Source organism: Palaemon carinicauda, chromosome 17 (genome assembly GCF_036898095.1).
Source record: "Palaemon carinicauda isolate YSFRI2023 chromosome 17, ASM3689809v2, whole genome shotgun sequence".
NCBI lineage: Eukaryota > Metazoa > Arthropoda > Malacostraca > Decapoda > Palaemonidae > Palaemon > Palaemon carinicauda.
This window is the reverse complement of record NC_090741.1, coordinates 101,645,705-101,658,327: the sequence shown is the minus strand read 5'-3', so window position 1 is coordinate 101,658,327 and position 12,623 is coordinate 101,645,705. Positions and strand designations below refer to the sequence as shown.

The following is a 12,623-nucleotide window of genomic DNA, read 5'->3' as shown; positions in this document are numbered from 1 at the left end:
AATCCCTGTCCAAAATGATGATCAGTTTATGAAAAGAGAAATAAGTGAATAAAAATCTGATCAAAGCGAGATATATGATTTTCCTTCGAGTTTCTTTTTCTTCCAAAGAAGTAAAAAGGATATTCTTATTTGGCGATGTTCAAAAAAAGACACCAAAGATAAATGTTTCATTACTCGTACATGAGCTCATTAAAAACATTCCAGCAGACGAAGTATTATAACACTAATTTAAGTATTATAAAAAAAATGCATAATGCAAAAATAGATAAATGTTCCTATAAACTATTAGGAGTTTCATACAGAAAAATAGAATTAATTAGATTGCAATATATTTAAAATGAACAATTGAATCACGCATAGAATACTAGAACTAGGTGTAGAATAATTTACATGTCTTCGTAGAAGCAGTGAGCAGCTGTAAGGATATGGTGGTTGCTGATAATGGATCCTCCACAAAAAGGGGTCTGGTATTGAAAAATGAACCCCACTTGCCAGGGGTACGCGTGGGGCACCGCTTCTGTGCCCCCAACGATTCTCTCCACGTTCCTTTTGCCACAGGCTGAAGAAAGACAAAAGATTTAGATTAAACAACTGCTTTCGGTTAAACTTTGTTAGAACCCCACCCAGCGTTGATGTTGTAATTTATATTTTTTCTCGGGTAAAACACGTGAAACAAAACAATTCTACTCAATACATTATCAGGGCAAACGCATAATAAGAGAGAAAAAAGTAATTAACTTACTGTATGTAGTAAAATTTTCTAAGTTATTTCTTATTGTTCATACTATCACACATATAGCTCCCATTACTTCATATGGTTGTTCCTGATCTAGGTACTTCAGTGGAAACATTGTACCTCCTCTTAATGTGCTCCCATTGGCTATTAGATTTTAGCGGTCTTTTCATGTGAACTGTGGAAGTTAGTCCTTTTTTTGTGAACTTTTAGATGTCATTAGGAACCTTAATTTGGGTCTTGAAGCCACTGTTAATTAGAGGAGCTTTTGTTCATAGGCAACTAATTATTTTGCGGACGCCCAGCCACCAAGCAAAGGGCCAGATTTTTTTTTTTTTTTTAAGCAGTTAAGTCAAATAATGGCAAGTCTAAATACGAACATGGTAGAGTAATCAATAGCGTGTGGGTTTTTGGTGGAATAGAGCATTTCTCTAAGAAATTTTTTGATGTGCCACTCATTGAAAATCCACACCGAGATGCTGCTACATTCATCCCACTTATTCAAAAGTATATTAGGCTCGGTAGAATTATAGTCAGTGACAAGTGAGCTGCATACAAAAGAATTAGCGAGCAGTCTTACCAGATGAGTTAGCATAAAAGTCCCCAAAACTCATGATAAAAAATCCCCAAAACTCATGATAAAAAATCCCCAAAACTCATGAATAAAGATACCCAAAATAACCCAAAAATCCCCATTTTCACAAATATATTTTCTTCTGATCCTGTAGGCTTTACTAATATAGAAATTACTCCCTATACTTCATACAAGTGCAAGCAAACTAATTGCAACACTACAAAGGTTTACTCATCTTTGTTTCTTCATCATAGAAATTTGTGCGGAATATCCCCCTCAGACACCCAAAAATCCTCAAATCTAGAGATAAATCCCCATATGTGGTAACACTGTATAGTGATTACGGCTATCGGCACTTAATGATAAATCATAGAAAAACGTTTGTGGACCCTCAAAATCCTGAAATCCAAACCCTGAGCAGTGAATGGTTATGGAAAGGAATGTGAGTCCAACATTACTAGAAAATCTTTGTAAACACCGAAAACATACATCTTCAGTGAAACCCCAAAAATAGAAATTACCTACTGAGGAAGAATAGTGTGCTTTTTTGCTAATTAATATTATAATCTTCTCGATAAAAAAAACTGTGATAAACACTCTGTCTCTCTCTCACACGTATATATATATATATATACATATATATATATATATATATATATATATATATATATATATATATATATATATATATATATATACAGTAAATATAGATAGATGGATATACATATGTATGTATAGATATGAACATATACAAATACATATATATATATATATATATATATATATATTGGTGTGTATAGAAAAGATGAAGTTGTAATAATAAGTTGCAATTATTACAAATGTAGTAAATCTATCAAGGAATTGATGGAAATAAAACAAATAAAAGAAAGCAAAATACTTACGTGTTGCTAAGATTTTGCATTGCAAGTTTCCATTGTAAGACGAAAGTGTATTTTCTGCCTTAATCTTCAGAAAGGTTCCAGCTTGTCTGTTCTCCAGGCTATAAGTCCTACTGCAAAGCCTGTCAAGAATTCATATGACATATATATATATATATATATATATATATATATATATATATATACATATATACATATATACATATATACATACATACACACACACACACATATATATATATATATATATATATATATATATATATATATATATATATATATATATATATATATATATGTAAAATATGGCTCCCTGGTCTGGGCATTAAAAATATTATACTACTGCTCGTAACTGGAAACCAAACATATAATATTATATATACACAATTGGCAAGTTAATCAACCTCTCGAATTCCAAACTCCCTTGTTTGCTTTTACCTTAAAACTGTTAAACTTTAGAACAGTAATACACAAATTCTGAGACCGTTAAATAACTTCCAGACACAATATCTGAAAAACTGAATATCCAAAGGTCTCTTAAGCACACTAAAACCAAACTTGGTAATTACTCTTAAGTATTAATAAAACATATTTAACTTACTGTGGTTCTTAACAGGAATCGAGCGGAATGTGGTTCCAAATAATGATGATTAGAATAATACACCCTTTTCAAAAATAAATATATTCTATATAAATTACAACACTTTGAAAGAATTTACACAGTAATAAGATAATTCACTGGAAAAATTTAAATCTGAACAAAACTTAGATTGAGACATAAATTTTATGATGTGAAAATTATATAAGAACTTGACTTGAATTAATATATCTGTATAAACCTTAGTTCAAGAAAAGAAATAATGCAATGCAAAATTATACAAAAGCTTGGAATAATTCTGAATAATACAATGTTCACGTTTGACACTTCCTGAATATTAGACAACCAGATCACGTCACAAAATCTATACTTCCTACAGGACCGTTTGCAAAAAACGTTATACAATGCAAACACTCACCCTAATACAATAAATTCAAAATCAGCTTTTAGTCTTGTGTATCTTTTCGACACATGATTTGCTTTGGGGCAGAGTCACTTAGGAGAGGACACACTAACGTACTGAACACTTTCAAAAAACAATACACTGGGTTACGTGCAGGAATGAGAGTGGGAGAGGGGAAGGAGGCTATCTTCAGGCTGCAGTTCTATTCCGATCTCCATCTGACTCTAGCCCAACCTTGGGTCGCCTTTATATGATATCTAACTGCTTCCAGAAGGTACCAAAGGATGAGCTCTGGTAGCGTGGGGGCTGTGCCAAGCGTCAAAGTTGCCAAATATTACTCTCCCAAACGCTGTACGTACGCTACGCCAGACGGCTCTCTCAGTCAGCTAGCTCCACCCACACTTTATCCCCGAAATAGATAAAAAGATAACATCCTCTCGTCGGGCCTACGCCACGTTTCTAAAGCACATGGTAGAGAATCTTCCAAAGCACATTACTGAACATTCTCTCTCTCAAACATGACGTAATACATCATAAAATATAAAAGAACCCTACCTAAGCCCTTGTTCATATCTCGCAAGAAGCCAACCACACTTTCAAATAGACTATGTAAGACTTTGTAGCAAACGTATGTGAAATAAAAAGTTAATTCTAAAAAATTACGTAAATTCTCATATACTACCTTGGATAAAGAATACAATGAAATTCACGACGAAAGTCTTACGTAATCTACATAAAATACTTATATCTACATGAGAGGGGCTTTTAATACGGGCTTGGGATCATCTCTTAAATGCACAAATGAAAACAATATATATGAAATATAAATAAAATCATTAATAAAGTACGGTATTTACTCTACACTAGATCAGCTTCGTCAGAATATATATATATATATATATATATATATATATATATATATATATATATATATATATATATATATATATATATATATATATATATATAATGTATATATGTGTGTGTATGTTTACACACACATATATACATTATATATATATATATATATATATATATATATATATGTATATATATATATATATATATATATATATATATATATATATATATATATATATATATATATCAGATAACAACACAACCCATCGATACACGATACTTTTTAAAGACATGAAACACTTGTGATTCTTTAAGAAGACATGAAACAACTACGATACATTATTATAACATGAAACCTTTTCGATATTTTTTCGATACATACTACTACCAAACGGAGGATTACCTTAAATTGATGTGTTTGTACCCAATCAGCACTTGTCCATCACTGCAGTCAAGCGAATTCTTATGTGACGTCATATCACAGCTGAAGACGATAGAAGAAGCACGACTTGAGTCTTCCGAGATCTGAAATGAAAAATTTCCGAGGAGAAGTGCCGGAGCATTATTAAAGTTTTAATGCCGTAGCGTAGGATATCTATGTTGAATACCCTCCAGTGCAGTGCTGCAAATCATCATTATCATCTCCTCCTCCTTTTACGCTTATTGACGCAAAGGGCCTCAGTTAGAATTCCCCAGTCGTCTCTATCTTGAGCTTTTAAATCAATATTTCTTCATTCATCGTTATCTACTTCACGCTTCATAGTCCTCAGCCATAGTGCTGCAAATCGCTCAAAACTATTGCATTCTAGCATATCCGCCGTTGCTCCTGGAAGTTCAATTAGACTCACGTGCCCCAATATTGTAAAGTAAATGCAAAAAATACACAAACTCAGACTCCTAAACAGAATGAGGTTTGACATACTAGCCTCATCTGATACCTCCAACAATACAGAGGGGTTTTGTGAGTTTACAATGGCTGATCCTGTACCCATAGAATCTGAATTTGAATAATCTATTTTAATAACGATAATTTTAATAATTTCAATGGTAATAATCTTTTTAACAATTATGATAAAAACAATAGTTTGGATGATATAAATAATAAGAACAATTTTACGAATTATGAAAATTTTAATTTCGAAATGAAATTATTAAAATTGATGTTATTGAAAATACTGAAATTATTATTATTATTATTATTTTTATTATTATTATTATTATTATTATTATTATTATTATTATTATTATTAGAACAATTACTGCAATTATTAAGATTTTTACTATTAGTATTAATTAGAATTATTATATTCCCTTTCAGCTTTGCTTATCAGTATTGTAATTTTATATAATCAAATATCATGGTGCAAAGTTTCATTGAATGGGATTTTAGACAGCCAAGACACTGTCCATTTCAACTCACTACAAATGGTTACATTGCTAAGATTAAAATCTTCGAAAACTTATATTTCCAAGTTTTGATGAATTTGACATCGTATGAAAGTACTCGCATGCAAAACACAGAATTATGGGACATATACAGATTTTTTTTTCAAGTTACTATAAAATTCCGTTTAGGTTATTGGTTTTCTCTTGTAAGACAAACCAATTTATTGAAAGAGCATTGCCACTTGTAGGATACATTTTTTCCGTCTTGTTTTAGAATCGAAAGGAAAGATTCCTTCTCCTGTCTCACCTTATATTCGATGTATTTCGATGTCTCTCTGTCGCGGAAAGTGAAGGAAAATAACGCTGTCTCACCGGGCTTCAAGATCACAGTTTCCTTGTCTGGTATGAAACTGAAGAAATATCAGTAAGCTCTCATTTCTAATTCAAAATATGTAAAATGTCCCTATATTTCTACAATTTCTAGGAGGATCAACGACAATCAGACATTTCCACTACTCTGATGTGCTTGTTATTGAAAAAGATAACATGCTCACTCTATATTGTTCTTATAAAAAGTTATTTTGTCCACTGCTTTATAATGATAAAGTAGAACTTAATATCGTATTCGTAATCTGTTAAGACAAAACGTTTAGTCAAACTTACCATCATCTGAATTATCCTCCCAATCTTCCTCTAACACAGCGTGAGTAACAAATGCAGCGTCTTCATCTTCTGGAAGCATTTCTGGATAATCGTCACTTCTTGATGGAAAAGCTTCGTTAAATGAAACCTTTTCGTCCCATCTATTACATAAGAAGAAACATTAAAAAGAAAAAGAACACAGGACAATACTTCCTTAATAAATAGGTTAAAAACTGAAAGTACTTGGGTAGAATACAAAACTGCTACGTGTCAATATAACTACCTACTAAGAAGGAAAAAAAGTGAATACTATGAGAGAAAGATCCTCGAAGCAGCAACAGACACAAATAAGTTATATCGTCTCCTGAATGGTATAATGGGAAATGTAAAAGAAAAGAAGCTACCTGATGGATATAGTGACCAGGAACTAGCAAATAATTTTCTTGTATTCTTTAAAAACAAAATTGAAAATATAACAGGTCATTTATAAATACTCAACACCAGATTAATGATACACCAGGCACACAGACAAACATGATAAGATTTAACAACATAACACAAGATGACATCACCAGGATTATCAAGAGAGCAAAGAAAACAAACTGCGTGATCGATCCTATGCCAATATCTGAAGTAATTGGAGAGGGAAAATTTTTTAGTCTAGCCGAAATAATTAGGAAAATAGAAAATGCAAGCAATGATGAATATAAGTCACACCAGTTCTGAAAATTAAGCTCATATAGACTTATTTCGAATCTATCCTTTGTTTCAAAAGTGGTTGAATACGTAATTCTTGGACAACTAGTCAGTCATTTAGAAGTAATAGAAGCTTTGCCTGACAACCAATCTGCGTACAGAAAACTATACTCTACGGAGACAGCCATCTGCTCTGCTGTAAGCGATATGCTGGAAATAAAGGATGAAAGTAAATGTGGTATTATAATATTACTTGATCTCAGTGCGGCTTTCGATACAGTTGTGCATGAAGTGCTACTAAATGCTCTGCGGTCCATGGGCGTTGAAGATTAAGCTTTCAAATACCTAAAAGACTACTTGCTTGGTAGAAATTACTAAGTACAAATTGGAAACTCTTATTCATCATATGAACCCTTAAACAGACGGGTATCCCTGGGGAGTGTACTTGGCCCAATCTTATTCTGCATCTATACTATTGGGCTATCGAAAATACTACAAAGGCATGGTATGAAGTTCAAACTATTTGCGGATGACTAACAATTTTACTTCTCCATAAATGATATAGATGACACTACTGAAACTCTAAACCGAATCCTTGATAGTGTCAGAGAATGGATGACATTTAAACAACCAAAATTAAATGATAACAAAACTGAGTTCATGGTGGTGAGTAAGAAAAACAGCGTGAGAAGCTTGGGCGATATCCAAATGAACATAAATAATGACTCAGTGCCGATATCTAGTAAAGTTCGAGATCTAGGTGTATTTCTTAACTGTAACCTGTCTCTCAATGCCCATATAAATAATTTAGTAAAAACTGTTGGTTTTCATCTAAGAAATATTGCGTTTACAAAAAAGTACCTGGACGAAAATTCTGTGAAGAAACTTGTGATAAACTGAGTTATTACCAGGATTGACTATTGCAACTCCATCTATTACAATTTACAAAAAGTGCAACTTAAGAAATTACAAAGCATAATAAACAGAGGAGCAAGACTGATAAAAGGTGTCCCACCTAGAGAAAGAATCACCCCTATACTGATCGATTTACAATGGCTGCTGATTAAAGCGAGAATTGAATTTAGAATATGTACAATAACCCACCAAGTTATCATAACCGGTCGTCCAAAATACTTAAGAGAATAGTTACATATTGCGCAGCCAACAAATCGTGTCGACACGAGAATAGTAAAAGATGGTTTCAAGCTATTGGAGCCTAGATATATGTCTACTGTAGGCTCCAGAGCCTTTAAATATGCGGCCCCGAGACTATATATTAATCTCCCACGAGACATCCGAATGATTGAAGACATTAAGGCTTTCACGAGGAAACTGAAGCCTTTCTTATTTCATCAGTCGTATAACAGTGACGATTTAACAGTAAATGAACAATACGTGATATGAAACGTTGAATACTCTGAACGAACAAGTTAAAACGACAGTGGAGGTTCTGTTGCGAGTGGGGTTCCCCTGCTGTATGGGACCAGAAAAGCAGCCGTCAAAGTAAAGTCAGTAGCCAACATCTCATAGAGAACGAAGGTGATCCCCAAACTATGATTTTTAGCTGGTATTTAAAGGTTTAAGGGTTGTTCATGAGTGGCACAGGCAAGGGACAGTGACAATGCCCTAGAGCAATGGTTCTTTATACAATTTACAGTCTACAATATTCTTTTTATTCACTTCACTGAGTATCGTAGCAGTCGGAAAAGACGATCGAAGCTACCAGCTAGTGAAATGGCAAAATTAAATGAAACTTCAATGCTATTCCATTAAAATGGGGACAGTTTTGTTTTTGTAGAACAAAAATAGTGGAACAAACGTGAGCAAAGCCGAACAAAACTCACAAGCGTTAATAAAAGGCGGGACATTTTGCTAACTTTAAAAAAGGAGGGACAGACGATGAAAAAGTGGGACTGTCCTGCCTAAAAGTGGGACTCTGGTAACATTAAGCAAATATCATAATCAGAAGCTAATAATCTGTATTCTTTGTATACATATGCATGTTTGTGCAAATATAATACACATACTGTATAATTCTAGTACGTTTTTAATGCCTTTTAAGGGTGATTCTTGCTGCATGAAAAATCTATAGTTAGCAACTCTCATCACTTATTTTACTTAGTCGTGTATTGGATTTTCATCCAGCATATTTCTCTGATCACCTGACATAAAATGTCTAAGAAACCCACATGGAATGATGACAACATTTGTGATGGTTTCACCTGTACAAATGAGGCAGATGTAACTGAACGACGGCAGTACATCCTCTGCAGTGCTGTATTTTCGAATGCAAATCTCAAACCTTCAAGACTCAAGGAGCATTTCAACAATCGGCAAAGACGAATGGATGCTGGGCATAATTTTAACAGCTTGAAGATTAAGAGTGACCGATTTGATCGCAGCTGTACCCTTGCAAAGTGATGTTTTGTGTCGGTTGAGAAACCATTGTTACAAGCCCTTATGATGTAATTTTTGTGTGCAAAGAATGAAAAACCTCATACTATTGCAGAAGAACTCTTGAAACTTTGTGCATTAAAAATTATGAAAACAGTGCCATGGCCTAATGCTGAAAAGAAACTGAAGCCGGTACCTTTGTCAAATGACATTATCCATTCAAGGGTTACTGACATGAGTCGACATATTTTGCAACAGGTGATCACGGACATGAAAGCTAGTCCTGTCAAAGTGCGTATTTAGTTGGATGAGTCAACCTACATTAGTTTTTCAGTCAGTTGCTTGTATTTGTCCGGTATGTGAAGGAGAAAGAATTGGTAGAAGAATTCTTGTTTTGTGAACCACTGGAAACTACTGCAAAAGCAATCTACATGTTCAATCTTATAAAGAATTTCGTCTTGAAACAGGGCATGACTCTCAACTTGTACGGGTCAACTTGCACTGATGGAGCTCCTGCCATACTAGGAAATAACTCAAGGTTTACTTCACTAGTGAAAGCAAAGGTGTCCCACGTACCTGTCACTCACTGTGTGTCGCATCATCATGCACTCGCCACGAATAATTGAAGGATGTCTTTCTTAATTGCTGTTCATCCAATTAATTTCATCAGAGGACGGACCCCTAAATTATCGCCTCTGCGTCTTTTTGTGAAGAAATTGGAGTTGAGCACAGTTTTCTTCTTTATCGCACAGAAGTAAGGGGGCTCTCCCGTGGCAGGGTTCTTACACGTGTCTTCAAACTACACAAAGAAATTAAGCAATTTCTTAGAAATCAAAACAGGGACATTGCTAACCATTTCAAAAACAGAGAGTTCATTTTGTCAATGGTATACCTAACAGATGTCATCAAACATCATAAGGTGCCCGTTAACGAACTGAATATGTCCATCCAAGGGACATGGATAAACATAATCACTGCCAGAGAAAAGTTATCTGCCTTTAACCAGAAACTCTCAATTTGGATGAATCGCATTGAGAAAAGCAATTTATCTAACTTCTTTTCACTTGATGAGGCTCTTGGTGCAGATGAAGAATTGCCCATTCTTTCCGTGAAATAAAAGATCATTTGAAACAGCTGATTAAGTCCTTCCATAGAGAGGTTTCTGTGGAAGAGAGATGGATACGGGATCCATATCTCTTCAATCTTGACTCCATGGATGATAGTGATATAACGAAAGATGATCATGTTGAGCTGCAGGCTAATGACAAAATCCGAATGGAGTTTGAATCAATGCAGCTAGACATGTTTTGAGTGTGCATAGCTTAAAAAATTCTGACAGTTCACAGAAAGAGCTCTGAAGGTCCTTGTGCCATTTGCAGCCATATACTTTTACGAGGCAGGTTTTTCAGCACTCCTACACTGCAAGACAAAGGCCAGAAATCGTTTGGATGCAAGTGATGACAGCAAAAGAGCCACTAAAGATGTGTTAATGATTCATCATTAAATTAGTCAGTACTGTATATTGTAATTATGCTGGTGTATTTCAAGTATAGGCTACTATTAAAATTTCGTTCACTTAGTTTAGAGTAGAAACAATAAACATGATTGTTGGCAAATTACTGAGCAAGATTTGTATTACTAATCCAATAAACGTTTTCTAATAGTTTTCATTTTTGATTGGGGGTACGAAAAATCTGTATGAGATATCTAAAAAAGGTTATGAACCACTGCCCTACAAACTCATCCTATATACATAGGATCAGTGCCCAAGCCCCCTCCATCAAGCAAGGACTAGGGAGGGCCAGGCAGTGGGTACTGATGACTCAACAGGTAGAACTACAGGCTCACCCAAACCCCCCATCATTAGCTCACAAGGATGTTGAGTTTGCAGACATTACAATAAACTATCGAGCTTGAATGCAACTAGAAGCCTCAGTCAAGCAGATCAAAAGGCAGGAACGTTTCCAATATTATTATCATTATTACTTGCTAAGCTACAACCCTAGATGGAAAGGTATGATGCTATAAGCCCAAGGGCTCCAACAGGAAAAAAATAGCTCAGTGAGGAAAGGAAACCAGGAAATGAATACACTACATGAAAAGTAATAACATTTAAAATAAAATATTTTAAGATCATTAACAACGTCATATTAGATATATCATATATAAACTATAAAAACTTCATAAAACTAGAGGATGAGTAACAAGATAGAACAGCATGCCCGGGTGTACCCTTAAGGAAGAGAACTCTAACCCCAGACAGTGGAATACCATGGTACAGAGGCTATGGCGCTACCCAAGAATAGAGAACAATAGTTTGATTTTGGAATGTCCTTCTCCTAGAAGAGCTGCTTACTATAGCTAAAGAGTCTCTTCCACTCTTATCAAGAGGAAAGTAGCCACCAAAAAATTACATTGCAGTAGTTAACCCCTTTACTATAGAAGAATTGACTGGTAATCTAAGGTGTTGTCAGGTGTATGAGGACAGAGGAAAATGTGAAAAGAATAGGCCAAGCTATTCGTTTTATGTGTAGGGTACCACAACCTAGGGCATTGTGTTAACCCCCCCCAACCCCACCCACCATACACAGTTTTGGGTACCTGTGAAAACTGCAAAACTGTCTCTCTGCAATAATTCATTTGGATAAAAGTTTGAAGAACAATTTTGTTTTCATACTCTATATATTAATGAGCCTTGAAAGTGTAGCATCCGTGTGTCACACGATCGTCCATTGTAACGACATTTCTCTTTTTTGCATTTATTATCCTTTGTATTTTCGCTCTCCCCTCGCACTGACAGCAACTTGTATTAATCTGTCTGCCAACTTCATTGTTAACTGTTAACAGAACCAGCATGTTTGTATTTTGCGACCTTGCCGGGACCTAGTGTGTATATATACTCAGTGTGTCTGTAATAAAGTTACTCAGTTAAATTCATCTCGCCTTTGACTCACAACCTACTCTTGGCCCGTCACATTGGTGACCCCGATGGTCGACTCGCTCCTCTCGCCTTCCCCCCCTCACTGTTACTATGGCAGACTCCACGGAAGTTAGCGCCGCCCCATTCAAACTTTCGTCGTTCTCCAGTGGAGAGGCATTTGCTTGGGTTCAGCGCTCAGAAGTCCAGTTACGCATCAAGGGTGTGACTCGCTCAGCCACCAAAGCAGATTATGTTCTCTCGGCGATACCCGAGGACACCTTCCTGGAAATCTCCGACTGGCTTTGTGAACAAGGAGACACCCCCATAGCATATGACGCCCTCAAAACATACCTTCTGCAGCAGTACACGCAGTCGCCAGCCACCCGTATAGCAAAGCTTTTTTGGCTCTCTCAACAACCGTTAGGGGACCAAAGGGCTTCATTCGCCCTCAGGGAAATGACCAGTATCGCTCGCCTGCAACCTGCCGCAGACGGCTCTCCTCGTGAGGTGAACCTAC

General features: G+C 35.3%; 1 protein-coding gene across 1 annotated transcript in view; it reads right to left on the bottom strand.

Moving 5' to 3' along the window:
* Nucleotides 1–386: 386 nt before the first annotated feature.
* LOC137656485 (uncharacterized) overlaps nucleotides 387–12,623 on the bottom strand; it is a 19,029-nt gene continuing 6,792 nt past the window's right edge. Inside the window, exons 4-8 of the mRNA XM_068390660.1 lie at nucleotides 6,118–6,257; nucleotides 5,762–5,853; nucleotides 4,472–4,593; nucleotides 2,210–2,328; nucleotides 387–559 (exon numbers count right to left, since the gene is read on the bottom strand). Coding sequence (XP_068246761.1) covers nucleotides 387–559; nucleotides 2,210–2,328; nucleotides 4,472–4,593; nucleotides 5,762–5,853; nucleotides 6,118–6,257 — 646 coding nt within the window. The remainder of the gene's footprint in view (nucleotides 560–2,209; nucleotides 2,329–4,471; nucleotides 4,594–5,761; nucleotides 5,854–6,117; nucleotides 6,258–12,623) is intronic.